Source organism: Chiloscyllium plagiosum, chromosome 28 (assembly GCF_004010195.1).
Source record: "Chiloscyllium plagiosum isolate BGI_BamShark_2017 chromosome 28, ASM401019v2, whole genome shotgun sequence".
Taxonomy (NCBI): Eukaryota; Metazoa; Chordata; class Chondrichthyes; order Orectolobiformes; family Hemiscylliidae; genus Chiloscyllium; species Chiloscyllium plagiosum.
Genome location: NC_057737.1, coordinates 49,139,048 through 49,154,077, shown reverse-complemented (window position 1 = coordinate 49,154,077; position 15,030 = coordinate 49,139,048). Strand labels below are relative to the sequence as shown.

At 43.9% G+C, this 15,030-nt stretch overlaps 1 protein-coding gene across 1 annotated transcript in view; it reads left to right on the top strand.

The window, feature by feature from the left end:
* Nucleotides 1–15,030, top strand: part of LOC122564237 (carbohydrate-responsive element-binding protein-like) — a 196,798-nt gene that overhangs the window by 118,108 nt on the left and 63,660 nt on the right. The window contains exons 7-8 of the mRNA XM_043718935.1: nucleotides 4,837–4,982; nucleotides 7,418–8,021. Coding sequence (XP_043574870.1) covers nucleotides 4,837–4,982; nucleotides 7,418–8,021 — 750 coding nt within the window. The remainder of the gene's footprint in view (nucleotides 1–4,836; nucleotides 4,983–7,417; nucleotides 8,022–15,030) is intronic.

Sequence of the window (15,030 nt, the reverse complement as noted above, 5' to 3'; positions counted from 1 at the left end):
GCCAGTAAATCCCCAGTGCAGCCAATTGGACATTTACAAGGCCAGTAAATCCCCAGTGCAGCCAATTGGACATTTACAAGGCCAGTAAATCCCCAGTGCAGCCAATTGGACATTTACAAGGCCAGTAAATCCCCAGTGCGGCCAATTGGACATTTACAAGGCCAGTAAATCACCAATGCAGTCAGTCGGACATTTACAAGGGCAGTAAATCCCCAGTGCAGCCAATTGGACATTTACAAGGCCAGTAAATCACCAATGCAGCCAATTGGACATTTACAACGCCAGTAAATCCCCAGTGCAGCCAATTGGACATTTACAAAGCCAATAAATCCCCAGTGCAGCCAATTGGATATTTACCAGGGCAGCCTGTTATGGGCAATGTAAACCATCAAAACCATCCCTCGATGGTTCGAGAGAGTGAAAATCAAAAGGGAAAAATAAAGCACTTTATCCCCCGTGGTGCCTACCTCTCTCTCACAGCATCAAAAGCATTGATGGGCATCATGTGTTTCCTCTCCAACAATACCCAGACTCGAACGTATCTGTGGAAGGGCAACAATGTATCTGCTTTCTTTTTTAACAAAGTTTTTTTTAACCTATCTTTCTAACCAACCTGTTCAGAGATATTAATACACATCTCTGAAGCAGGTGGGACTTGAATGTGGGCCTCCCGGTCCAAGAGTAGGGACACTATCACTGAAGCACATGGCTCAGGTGACGAGTTCCAGTTGGGCAGGCCCTTGCCTCTTACCAAGGGAACACGCACTCAATGAGCTCCATGAGAAGATTGATTAGCAATTCCCCGTACATGGATTATCACGGAGCTAATCATAAATGATTATTTCTGGGAGTCTTAATAGACGCAGCACTGAAATAGGAGAGATCAGAAGGATAGCACCCTGTCACAGGCTTCGTGTTCCCCAGGTGATTAAAGATACCAAAGTATTCTCCATCTGGTCACAATTCAACCAGCCCTAGCAAGGTCTTTCACAGAATAAGCAGTTCTCACCAGTCACGTGATTTCGAGGAAATCCTGCTTTAAAAAAAAGTTCAATATCCACGGTGTTTTTAAAGAAACCACTCCGGGTATTTCCACAAACTTGAATTAATTTTAGGAAAATGAAATATGAAGTGACTTGATAATTTTTGGCTCCCTGGCGAGTTTTATTTGTACTGGGGAAGTTCAATTGAGGTTCACTGGATTCATTCCAGAGATGAGAGGTTATGAAGAGAGATTGAGAAGTTTAGGCTGATACTGTCTGAAGTTTAGATGAATGAGTTTAGATTCTAAAGAGAATTGACAAAGTAGATGTAGAGAGGGTGACTCTTCGTACAAGGCAATCTAGAATGAGAAGTTATAGATTTAGGATAAATAGTAATAGATTTAAAACAGAGATGTGCGAAATTACTTCTCTCAAAGAGTGGTAAATCTATGAGTGAGGTGGATGCCCTGACATTGAGTAAGTTAATGGACAAAACAGAGCAAGATGGCGGCGGAGGAGGAGACTCCTGTCAGAGTTCTTCCACTCTGCCTGTTCTTCTCCTTTTCTTCTTTTTCTTCCTCTTAGTGCTGTTTTATCTTCTTCTCTCATGGCCTCTGACGATTCCCAGCCTCCAATGAATATTTCCAGTCTCTAACAGGTGATGATTCCTGGCCTCTGGTGGGTGTGATTCCCAGTCTCTCGCCACAATTCCCAGCCTCCAGAGATGATTCCTGGCTTCCGCAGACTACTCCCTTGAGCAGGCGATGATTCCTGGCCTCCAGTGACAATTCCAGGCCTCCGCCAACTACTCCCCGCCTTTGACAAGCAATAATTCCTGGCAACAATTCATGGCGACGATTCCCAGCCTCAGGCCTCCCGGACGATTCCCAGCCTCAGGATAATTCCCGGCCTCCACCAACAACTCACGTCCTCCGGTAATGACTTCTGGTGTGGCATAGTGGTCTCCTGCAGCAGCCTCCCTGCCTGGTGTGGCATCCTCCAGGTCTGGTGCAGCGGCCTTCTGGCGTGGCGTAGCAGCCTCCCAGCCTGCCATGGCATCCTCCAGGCTGACGCAGTGGCCTCCTAGTGTGATGAGGTGACTTCCCAGCCTCCTGGCATGGCCTCCTGGTGTGGCAATCTCCTGGCCTAGCGCAGCGGCCTGCCAACGTGGCGTCCTGGCCTCCTGCACTGGCTTCCCAGCATGATGTGGAATCAGGGCCCGATGTAGACTGGAAGCTAGATGCCGGTGTGGTCTGTTGTACTGAACTTTTACTTCTGCAATGCTGGACATTTTATTTCCCTATTGTCTAAGATCTTGTAACTAAAGAAGTTGTGCCTGGGTACTTTTGTATGTAAGTCGGCACTGTAATTTGACTGAATATATGTGACAATACAGACTTTTCTATTCTAGTAATGGGTTAAAGGGTTATGGGGAGCAGGCAAGAAAGTGGAGTTCAGGCAAGATGAGATCAGCCATGATGGTATTATCTGAGGGAGCAGAGTCGAGAAGCTGAATTGCCTTCTCCTGCTCCTAGTTTATACATTTTTGTGTAACACATCAAACATCACAAAATTAAATGCTTTTTAAAAAACGTGAAGTGTGAAAAAAAGCAGTGCTAACCACTGTGCCACCAAGCCTCCAAGCGATAGGAGAGATTACCTTAGCAGCCTTTTCTCACTGATTTATTATTCCCCAGATATACCCAGACACTAAAGCCTTCTCCATCCAGTCACTGTTTAAACACCTTTACCAGAACAAGCAGTTATCACCAATTATGTATTTCTAGGAAGGCCAGTGAACAAAAAATCTCCAACTTCCACATGGCCTCGTTTACAGAAACTACAAAATTTGAAATAAATCATTTTTCTACAATCCTTCCAAACTTAAATCATTTAAAAATAATTGACTCTAAAACATCTTTGTAACACTGTCCATTTCATCCCACACCCCTGCTCTTTCCCACAGCCCTGGGATTCTTCAACCTTCAATTTTCTTCTGAAAGTTATTAGTAAATCTGCTTCTCTAAATCTCTCAGTTCAGATTATAAAACTCAGCTTCAAAAGCTCTCTCATTATTTCACTAACTCTTTTGTCATTTGTCTGAAATCTGTATTCTCTAGTTCTCGACCCTTCTACTATTGGAAACGAGTCCTTCTTGCTCAGATTATCAAGATCCTTTCATTAATTTAAAGAACCCTTTCAAAAGACACAACACCAATAAATTTCTTCTTAACTTCTCTGCTTCAAGGAAAACAAAGTCCAAGAATGCAATGCTGAAAAAAATCACAGTCGGTCAGGCAGCATTCCTTATGCCCAAAACATTGATTCTCCTGCTCCTCGGATGCTGCCTGACCTGCTGTAGTTTCCCAGTGCCATACTCTCGACTCTGATCTCCAGCATCTGGAGTCCTCACTTTCTCCAAGGAAAATAAACTTAGTTTCTAACAGTTTGTCTGCATAACTTACTTTTAATCCATTCAAGGGATGTGGTTGTTACTGGCCAATCGCAATTCCAGTCCAGTTGGAGGAGGGCAAGAGTTTTAGTATTCTTAACAGCAACAGGAGAGGAATAGTGTTACTGTCCCAAGTCTGGCAGATTTGTGGTTGGGAGGAAGGTTGTGGGTTTGGAAAGTGCTGTCAAAGAAACTTTGCTGAGTTGCTGCATTCCATTTTGAAGATGGTATACAGGTTTGGATTTTAGATTTAGACTTAGATTTTAGCTGCCATTGTGCATTGGTCAAGGGAGTGAATATTTAAAGTGGTAAAGTAGTGATGATTAAGCAGGTTGCTTCACCTTGGATGATTTGAACTTCTTGTTGGAACTGCGCTCATCCAGATAAGTCGAACCTTTTGTGCCACACTCGTGAAACACGCGTTGTCTCTGGTAGGCAGCCTCTGGGGAGGCAGGTGCTGAGTTACACATCACAGAATTTGAAGCATCTGACCTTCTCCTATAGCTCAATATTTATATGATTGGTCCAGGTCAGTTTCTTGTCAATTGCAACACCCCAGATTGTTAATAGTGAGTGATTCAGTAATAGTAGTGCCTTTGAACACCAGTGGAAATAATTAGATTCTCTCTGGTTGAAGGTGGTAATTTCCTAGCGCTTATGGGTGAAAATCAGGTTGGTATCATTTACCTCCAACTTATTGCCTTAAACCATTCAAAGCATTATATTAGTATCAATAAGATTGCCTGGGGCTACCCCTGAGTGAACACTCAGTGGAGATTGTTAATATTTTAACTGCTAATTGATCTGTTTGGTACTTCCTTTTTTTCATAATTTTGCCTGCTTGTGTTCAACTCATTTCCAGCTGATATACTCATCTTCGTTATTGTTACCTCTCAATTAGATAATTACAGTGTTCTCCTGGTCAGTCTCCAATCCTCCACTTTCCAATAGTAGCAAACTCCCCAGAACACGGCAGTGAAAATGTGCAGAAAACATTGGGTACATAAACTAAACAAGTGCACACAGGTTAGAAACCTGGAGTCAAAATCGAAAATACTGGAATGTCCAGCAGGATTTTTAGTGTCTGAAGAACTGGATTTTTTTTTCAATAGATTATAAATCGGGCAGCATTGTACTCTAGATCCAGCTCTGATCAGGTAATAACAGGAGAAAATGACTATCCTTGAAGAGAATACAAAGCGAAGATGTTGAGATGCAAGAACAGCTGAGAGAGTCAGTGCCTTGACTCCAAGGGACTTAACTAAAGTCCTCAACATTGTGTCAGAAGTTTGGAAAAACGTTTGTTGAATGAATTATAGATCCTCGTCACAGAGAAATAAATAATTCTCAACCGTTGTTATGTGGAGCTTTGTGACCTAAACTGTGCATCTTCTTCCTCAGGTTTGTTCACTGGTCCCCATCATCCACACTCAGCCAATTCCTTTCCAGAGCACAGTCACCTTTCGAACTTGTCCACTAACCCCTTTGGAGCAGTAACCTACACTGTCCCAGCAGAAAATATGCTGCATGGCAATCAGCATCCACAGGTCAGCTCTGTTAAATATATCTTGATGTTTCTGACTTCCATTTTGAAGCAATATTCTTCATGTTTTACTGCCAAGTTAATGAGCATTCAATTTTTTCCACCCTGTACTAATAACACATAACACACATATATGGCTCAAACAACATCTTTCTGAACTGTTCACAGTTGTGTTAAAGATGCCAAATTCATCATTCATTTTGCTTTATTTCTCAGTTTTATCACACTGACAGAATAAAAATAAAACATTAAGGCTTATACAGCAGAATCTCTAAACTCTTCTGTGTAACATTACTTTATTCCCTCGTGATGATGGTATGTGATTATCGTGTGTCTTGTATCATCTGCACCTGCTCCGTGACAATAACTTGTATGTTATTATTTCTGTACAATCAATCTGAGCTGTGAACCGTGCTGTATATTATGCATATGTTTTATCACTAGTGGATATGCTATTAATAATAGAATCCTAACAATACTGAAAGAGGCCATTTGGCCCATTGAGTCTGCACTGACCCTCTGAAAAGCATCCCATAATCCCACATTTACTATGGTGGACCCACTAGGCTGAGCATCCCTGACACGGCCAATCCATCTAACTTGCACATCTTTGAACTGTGGGAGGAAACCAGAGCACACGGAGGAACCCACAAAACATGGGGAGAGCACAGAGCTGTAAGGCAAACATGGGCATCAACATCTCACCTTCAAAGGCCCGTCTTGAAGCCCTGCAGGGGTATGGGTGGGTTGCGCTTCGGCGGGTCGGTGTGGACTTGTTGGGCCGAAGGGCCTGTTTCCATACTGTAATGTAATCTAATCTAATCTAATCTAATCTAAACATCTCACCTCCAAAGGCCCGTCTTGAAGCCCTGCATCCCAAACCCGCCTCCTGGAGTTATCTCCCAGCCCTATCTCCTGGGCTGGCATCCCGATCCCACTTCCTGGCTGATCTCTCGTCCTGTCTGCTGGGTTGTCCTCCTGGGCTTCAGTCTGTTCAGAACAAGAGATGAGATTGTGTTGCTGGAAAAGCACAGCAGGTCAAGCAGCATCCGAGGAGCAAGAAAGTTGACATTTAAGGCCAGAACCCTTCATCAGGAATGATGCTGGGAGCCTCAGGGTAGAGAGATTAATAGGAGGAAGGTTGGGCTGGGGAGAAGGTAGCTATAAGTGCAACAGGTGGATGGAGGTGGGGGTGAAGGTGATAGGTCGGAGAGGAGGGTGGAGCGGTTAGGTGGGAAGGAAGATTGATAGGTGGGGCAGGTAACGAGGATGGTGCTGAGCTGGAAGGTTGGGACTGGGATAAGGTGGTTGGAGGGGAAATGAGAAAACTGGTGAAGTCCACATTGATGCCCTGGGGTTGAAGGGTCCCACGGCGGAAGATAAGGCAGTCTTCCTCCAGGCGTCAGGTGGTGAAGGAATGCCGATGGGGGGGGCCCAGGACCTCCATGTCCTCGGCAGAGTGGGAGGGGAGTTGAAATGTTCAGCCTTGAGGCGGTGGGGTTGATTGGTGCGGGTGTCCCGGAGATGTTCCCCAAAGCGCTCTGCGAGAAGGCATCCAATCTCCCCAATGTAGAAGAGACAGCATTGGGAGCAACGGATACAATAAATGAAATGTGTGGAAGTGTATGGGAAACTTTGATGGATGTGGAAGACTCCTTTAGGGCCTGTGATGGAGGTGAGGGGGAAGGTGTGGGCGCAGGTTTTGTAATTCCTGCCACACTGCCCCTGCAAAACGTCTATCCCCTATTCCCAATTTCTCCGCCTCCGCTGCATCTGCTCCCAGGAGGACCAGTTCCACCACAGAACACACCAGGTTGCCTCCTTCTTTAAAGACCAAGGTTTCCCCTCCCACGTGGTTGAAGATGCCTCCAAAGCATCTCACCCACATCCCACACCTCATTCCTGATGAAGGGCTCTGGCCCGAAATGTTGATTTTCCTGCTCCTCAGATGCTGCCTGACCTGACCTGCTGTGCTTTTCCAGCACCACACTCTCAACTCTGATCTCCAGCATCTGCAGTCCTCACTGTCTCCCTGTTCAGACCAAGACTCAGAGGTGAGATTGGGGGTTTCCCTTATTGAAATTTTAACCCTATTGCTTGATCTAGGTGTTAAGGTGACCACTAAGTCTTACCTAAAACATATTTTATTGAGGTTTCTCAGCTGTATAATTCTGAACAAGTCACTTGACCGATTTTCACAGATCTTTAATGAGTCACATTTATTTTCCTTGTTCTTGGATATTTCCCCAGACTGAATTTGGATGAATGTGAACTTCTGCTGTTCTTGGAAAATCCTGCTTCCACATATTGGCCTTTTCAATGAATTGTTCCACAGAGCAGAATACACATTCCGACAAGGCACTTGGGTAGTGGTTTAATAGTAAAATCTCCCAAGACAATGCAACATTGAAACACGCAGATTCTCATCTTGTTTTGCAGGTAGACATCCTCTCGGATCCTGGGTTTACCCTGACCATTAATACAGCCGCAATCTCCAACCAGATTTTCCCTGGCTCCACAGTGTCTGTCGACAGCCACAATGCTACTTCTGGCTCAAAATTCCAGCCACCAGCTTATTATGAACAGAGACCAGGATATCTATTTCCAGACAGCATCACAGCTCAGTCTCCTTGCAAAGCTTCCTGCTGCAGCACAATGCTGCCTGAACCAAGTTCTACAGTAATCAGTCAGCAAGAACCATTACCTTGTCCGAGGCCTCTTCAGAATCCAAAATACCGATCTGGAACTGACATGTTTCCCCCAGTCACCACTGGCTCTGCCCTATCACCTTTCACCCAGCAATGCTCAGCTTTAAGATTCCCCCCAGCCATGACCCTGTCTCCTTCAGACACTGGTCCATCAACCTCTGTAACAGTTCCTTCTATGCAACTGAAGGCTCATATGCAGCAAGTCACTTTACCCCAAGTACAGTCACTTTGTTTTGCATCAAAGTGGGAACACAAGCCCGTGAACCCAGAAGAGGAGTCATTTCCCTCAACTGCATCTTCACAGACCCAAGACTTAATACCCCTACTCTCAGCAGGTAAACCTAACACAAATAATGAGTTACTATTCAAATATACTGTTCAATATGATTCTAGCAAATATTGCAGAATGTTTATAATAATATATCCAGTAAGTATTGCTGGAAAGGAGCCCTATGTTGTGCTTAAATGAGATTAGTTTAACACTGGCTAATCATACCATCACACAACTATCCTGTATAAATGCGAAGTGATGCATTTTCGAAGGTCGAATTTGAAAGCTGAGTACAGGATTAAAGACAGGATTCTTGGCAGTGTGGAAGAACAGAGGGATCTTGGTGTGCAGGTACATAGATCCCTTAAAATGGCCACCTAAGTAGACAGGGTTGTTAAGAAAGCATATGGTGTTTTGGCTTTCATTAACAGGGGTATTGAGTTTAAGAGGCGTGAGATATTGTTGCAGCTCTATAAAACTTTGGTTAGACCGCACTTGGAATACTGCGTCCAGTTCTGGTCGCCCTATTATAGGAAAGATGTGGATGCTTTGGAGAGGGTTCAGAGGAGGTTTACCAGGATGCTGCCAGGACTGGAGGGCTTATCTTATGAAGAGAGGTTGACTGAGCTCGGACTTTTTTCATTGGAAAAAAGAAGGAAGAGAGGGGACCTATTTGAGGTGTACAAGATAATGAGAGGCACAGATAGAGTTGATAGCCAGTGACTTTTTCCCAGGGCAGAAATTTTTAACAGGAGGGGTCATAGTTTTAAGCTGTTTGGCAGAAAGTATAGAGGGGGTGTCAGAGGCGGGTTCTTTACACAGAGAGTTGTGAGAGCATGGAATGCGTTGCCAGCAGCAGTTGTGGAAGCAAGGTCATTGGGGATATTTAAGAGACTGCTGGACATGCATATGGTCACAGAAATTTGAGGGTTCGTACCTTATATGAGGATCAATGGTCGGCACAACATCGTGGGCTGAATGGCCTGTTTTATGCTGTACTGTTCTATGTTCTTTTAAATATCTCCTTCAGGTACAGTGATCATCTCCAGCTTCCACCAGAGCACACTAATTAAAATCCGAAAGAACCACAGATGCTGTAAATCAGAAACAAAAATAGAAACTATTGGAAAAGATCAGCAGGTCTGGCAGTATCTGTGAAGAGAAATCAGAGTTAACGTTTTCGGTCCAGTGACCCTTTCTTAGGAGGTTTTGAGAAAGGATCACCAGACCCAAAACGCTAACTCTGATTTCTCTTCACAGATATTGCCAGATCTGCTGAGATTTTTCAGCAACTTCTGTTTTTGTACATCAGAGCACAGCCTGACTAGCTTGAATTTCTCCAGTTAAACATCTGTCACATCATAAACCTGCACTCATCCCAGACAGAGTTAATGTGATGGGCACCGTGAAGGGCAAAGTGACCTTGGCATTCTTCATGTGACACTGCTCACCTTCAGATGGGAGGGGCACCAAACTGAGCTCAGGAAATCTGAGAGTTTTTGTTGGACCTTCCAATCACTGTTCAGCTAATTGAAGATCCACTTCCTTGAGCCTTGCGATATCCGGTATTAAAGGAACACGAAGCAGCAGCACATAATAGACTTCAGGAGGTATTGGCCCATCTTATGAACTTGCAGCGTGGGTTGGTACCTGGGACCTGGTACCTGGGACTTCGAGTTCTATGTTCTATGTTCTATGTTCTATGTTCTATCTCAGACTACCCAGAGGTGTTAATAAACCAGAGATTAGCCTGTGGTGGTAATGGATCACAGGGAGGCAAGAAGTACTTGGCTCATCAACCAGCAGGAGGTGTTAGCTCACAAGAGACAAGTCTGGGGTGCTAATGTTCCAGAGACCAACAGGAGATGCTAATGCACCAGTCAACTGGAGGAATTATTGCAAGATAGTTGGTACAGGAAGTGCTAACTCAACGTTAACCAACAGAAGGTGTTTATGCACCATAAACCAAGAGGAAGCCCTAGTGAATCCTAGACCAACAGTGGGTGCTTGAGCACCATATAGGACGAGCAGGGGCTATTGCAGATAGTGCTAGCTAAGTGTACACCAGTGACAGGTACTGGTGCATCTTCAACCAGCAGGAGGAATTAGTTCATCTTATACCACCGGATTTGTAGTCCATTCGAGGCCAGTAGGAGGGGTATTAATACTTAGACCAATAAGAGGTGCTGCCATACCACAGACAAGCAGTGGGTGTGAGTTCAATATTGACCAGCATCAAGTGTCAGTGCGCCATTGATAACAGGAAGCCCGAGCTCACCACAGAGTCTCAGGAGGTGCTAAAGCACCATAAACCAGCAGGAGGTACAAGGGCAATCGACGAGCAATAGGTGCAAATGCCCCCTAGACCTCCAGGAGGTGCTAATGTACCATAGACTACTGGAGACACTCTTACACTGTTGACAACACACAGGCACTCCTATACACACGGACACACATATACACAGAACACCTTCAACATATTGTCTAGCTATCACCAATTGTTAACAGCTAACCCGAGAATGCAACTTTTTAAAAAAAAGGTTTTGTGATTTACACATGAAAGAAGTGAAACTATCACTGTGATCTAACAGATGAAAGGCTTAACAGACAATCAATTTTTCAATGTATCATTTCAGTTACACCACACTGTAAATTTTTGCTATAAATTCTGTGTGTTAGGATTGAGCCCTCCACTATCACCTGATGAAGGCGCGACGCTTCGAAAGCTAGTGTACTTCCAATTAAACCTGTTGGACTACAACCTGGTGTTGTGTGATTTTTAACCTAACATATCATAGCTGAGTGGGAGGTGCTACTATACCACAGACCAGAAGGAGGTGCTAGTTCAGAATAAACAACTGCAGTTACGAGCTGATCGTGTATCATCGCCAGCAGGAGGCGCTAGCTCCTAATAGACCAGCAGGAGGTGTTAGTTCACTGTAGATTGGTCAGAGGTACGAATGTCCCAAAGACATGAAGCAGCTGTGAATGCACTATAGATAACTGTAGGTGCTATTGTACCATAGACCAACAGGAAGAGGTGCATTAGCGTTGTGGAGAAATGTTTGGTGTCGAGAATAAAGGATGGGGGTAACTTTGAACACCTTGAAAATTTTGGGTGAGTCAGGGAGAGCCAGCATGGATTAATGACAGGTAGATCTTTCCTGACAGGATGCTTTAAAGAGGTGACTGAGGTAGTGGTTAAGGGAATATCTATGGATGTTGTTTATATGGACGAAGGCATTTGATAAAGTCCCACCTATCAGGCAGGGAGGTAGTTGTCGAGAGAGGGAGCCATGGTTTACTAAAAAAGTTGAAGCCCTTGTCAAGAGGAAGAAGAAGGCTTATGTGAAGATGAGGTGTGAAGGCTAAGGTGGGGGGACTGAAAAGTTATAAGTTAGCCAGAAAAGATCTAAAGAGAGGGCTAAGAAGAGCCAGGAAGGGACATGAGAAGTTGTTGGCGGATAGGATCAAGGAAAACCCTAAGACCTTCTATAGGTATATCAGGAATAAAAGAACAACTAGAGTAAGATTAGGACCAATCAAAGATAGTAGTGGGAAGTTGTGTGTGGAATCTGAGGACATGGGGGAAGCGCTTAATGAATACTTTTCGTCAGTATTCACATTGGAAAAGGGCAATGTTAGTGAGAATACAGAGATACAGGTTACTAGATTAGATGGGATTGAGATTGACAAAGAGGAGGTTTTTAGCAATTTTGCAAGAACTGAAAATAGATAAGACCCTGGGCCAGATGGGATTTATCCTCAGATTCTCAGAAGCCATGGAGGAGATTGCAGAGCCTTTGGATTTGATCTTTATGTCATCATTGTCGACAGGTGCAGTGCCAGAAGACTGGAGGATAGCAAATGTTGTTCCATTGTTTAAGAAGGGGAGTCAGGACACCTCTGATAATTATAGGCCTGTGAGCCTTACTTCGGTTATGGGTAAGATGTTGAAAAAGGTTAAAAGAGATAGGATTTATAATCATCTGGAAAGGAATAATTTGATTAGGGATAGTCAACACAGTTTTGTGAAGGGTAGATCGTGTATAACTAACCCTATTGAGTTCATCAAGGAGGTGACAAAACAGGTGGATGGAGGTAAAGTAGTTGATATGGTGTATGTGGACTTCAGTAAGGCACTTGATAAGGTTCCACACAGTAGGTTATTGCACAAAATACAATGTTTCAGGATTGAAGGTGATTTAGTGGTTTGGTTCAGAAATTGGCTCATTGAAGGAAGAGGGAGGCTGTTGGTTGATGGGAAATGTTCATCCTGGAGCTCAGTTACCAATGGTGTGCCGCAAGGATCTGTTTTGGGGCCACTATTGTTTGTCATTTTATAAATGATCTGGAGGTGGATGTAGAAGGATGGGTTAGTAAATTTACGGATAACACTAAGGTAGGCAGAGTTGTGGATCATAGTGAAGAATGTTGTGGGTTACAGAGGGACATAGATAAGATGCAGATCTGGGCTGAGAAGTGGCAAATAGTGTTTAATGCAGAGAAGTGTGAGGTAGTACACATTGGAAGAAGTAACAGGAATGCAGAGTTCTGGGCTAATGGTAAAATTCTTGGTAGTGTAGATGAACAGAGAGATCTCAGTATCCAGGTGCATAAATCCCTGAACGTTGCCACCCAGGTTAATAGGGTTAAGAAGACATATGGTGTTTTGGAGTTTATTGGTTGAAGCCACAAGGTCATGCTTCAGCTGTACAAGACACTGGTAAGGCCGTACCTGTAATATTGCATACAGTTCTGGTCACCGCATTATAGGAAGGATGTGGAAGCTTTGAAAGGGGTTCAGAGGAGATTTACTAGGATGTTGCCTGGTATGGAAGGAACGTCTTATGTGGAACGGCTGAGGGAACTAAGGCTGTTTTCGTTGGAGAGAAGAAAGTTGAGAGGTGACTTAATTGAGAGTATAAGATAATCAGAGGGTTAGATAGGGTGGACAGTGGATGGTGTTTGCTGACACAAGGGGACATAGCTTTAAATTGAGGGGTGATAGATTTAGGACAGATATTAGAAGTAGATTCCTCAGAAAGTAGCAGGGGCGTGGAATGGCCTGCCTGCAACAGTGGTAGACTTGCTGACATTAAGGGCATATAAATGGGCATTGGATATACATATGGATAATAATGGAACGGTGTAGGTTAGATGGGCATCAGATTCATTTCACAGATCGGCGCATCATCGAGTGCTGAAGGGCCTATACCGCGCTGTAACATTCTATGTTCTATGTTCGTTCTATGTAAGAGATTATTAACTAAGGTAGAAGCCACAGAATTGAGGGTAACATACTGCATGAGCCTAGAATGTATAACATAAAATGGTACAGCATGGGAACAGGCCCTTCATCCCATGCCTTGCAGGCACTGATGCCATTCTGAACTAATCCCATCTGCCTGCACATGGTCCATGTCCCTCAATTCTTTATCTGTTCATGTGTCTGTCTAAATGCCTCTTAAACATTGCTAACATATCTATGTCGATTACTTCATTGACAGCACATTCCAGGCACCACTCACCCTCTGTGTAAAAAACCTGCCTCACACAACTCCTTTAAATTTATCCCTTCTCACCTTAAACCTATACTCCCAGGTATTTGACATTTTCAGTCTGGGTAAAAAGACTCTGACTATCCATTCTATCCATGCATTTTATAATCTTATGTACTTTTATCAGGTTTCCCCTAAGCCTGCAACACTCCAGTGAAATGCCAATAAATTGCTTGAGTGGCAGGCCACAGCAAGGAGGTAACGGGTAGGTATTCAAAATGTAGATGTGACCTGTGACTTCCCACTGTTAGACCCAGTTTGTGTTAAGGCCTCAGTTATTCACTTTATCAATTAATGATTTGAATAACTGTACAGAAAAGTCATATATCTAAATTTGTGGATGACATGAAGTTATGCTGTATTGTAGACTGTGTAGATGATAGCATAAAATTACAAAAGGATATTGATAGACTAAGTGAATGTGCAAAGCTGTGGAAAATGTAAGCAATTGTGAGGTTATCCATTTTGGAACAAAAAAGGACAGATCAGGGAAAAGACTTTGTCTATTTATCCTATCCACGCCCCTCATGCTTTTATAAACCTCTATAAGGTCACCCCTCAGCCTCCGATGCTCCAGGGTAGACAGCCCCAGCCTATTCAGCCTCTCCCTGTAGCTCAAATCCTCCAACTCTGGCAACATCCTTGTAAATCTTTTCTGAACCCTGTCAAGTTTCACAACATCTTTCCGATAGGAAGGAGACCAGAATTGCACGCAATATTCCGACAGTGGCCTAACCACTGTCCTGTACTGCTGCAACATAACCTCCCAACTTCTGTACTCAATATTCTGACCAATAAAAGAAAGCATACCAAACACCTTCTTCACTATCCTATCTATCTGCGACTCCACTTTCAAGGAGTTATGAACCTGCACTCCAAGGTCTCTTTGTTCGGCAATACTTCCTGGGACCTTACCATTAAATGTATAAGCTGAAAATGTGTTGCTGGAAAAGCGCAGCAGGTCAGGCAGCATCCAAGGAGCAGGAGAATCGGCATTTCGGGCATGTGCCCTTCTTCAGGAAGCCCTTCCTGATCTCCAGCATCTGCAGACCTCACTTGCTCCTCGAAGATTAAATGTATAAGTCCTGCTAAAATTTGCTTTCCCAAAATGCAGCACCTCGCATTTATCTGAATTAAACTCCATCTGCCACTTCTCAGCCCATTGACCATTTGATCAAGATCCTTTGTAATCTGAGGTAACCTTCTTCGCTGTCCATTACACCTCCAATTTTGGTGTCATCTGCAAACTTACTAACTGAACATCTTATGACCGCATCTAAATCATTTATGTAAATGACAAAAAGTCGAGGACCCAGCACCGATCCTTGTGGCACTCCATTGGTCACAGGCTTCCAGTCTGAAAAACAACCCTCCACCACCACCCTCTGTCTTCTACCTTTGAGCCCGTTCTGTATCCAAATGGCTAGTTCTCCCTGTATTCCATGAGAGCTAACCTTGCTAACCAGTCTACCATGGGGAACCTTGTCGAATGCTTTACTGAAGTCCATATAG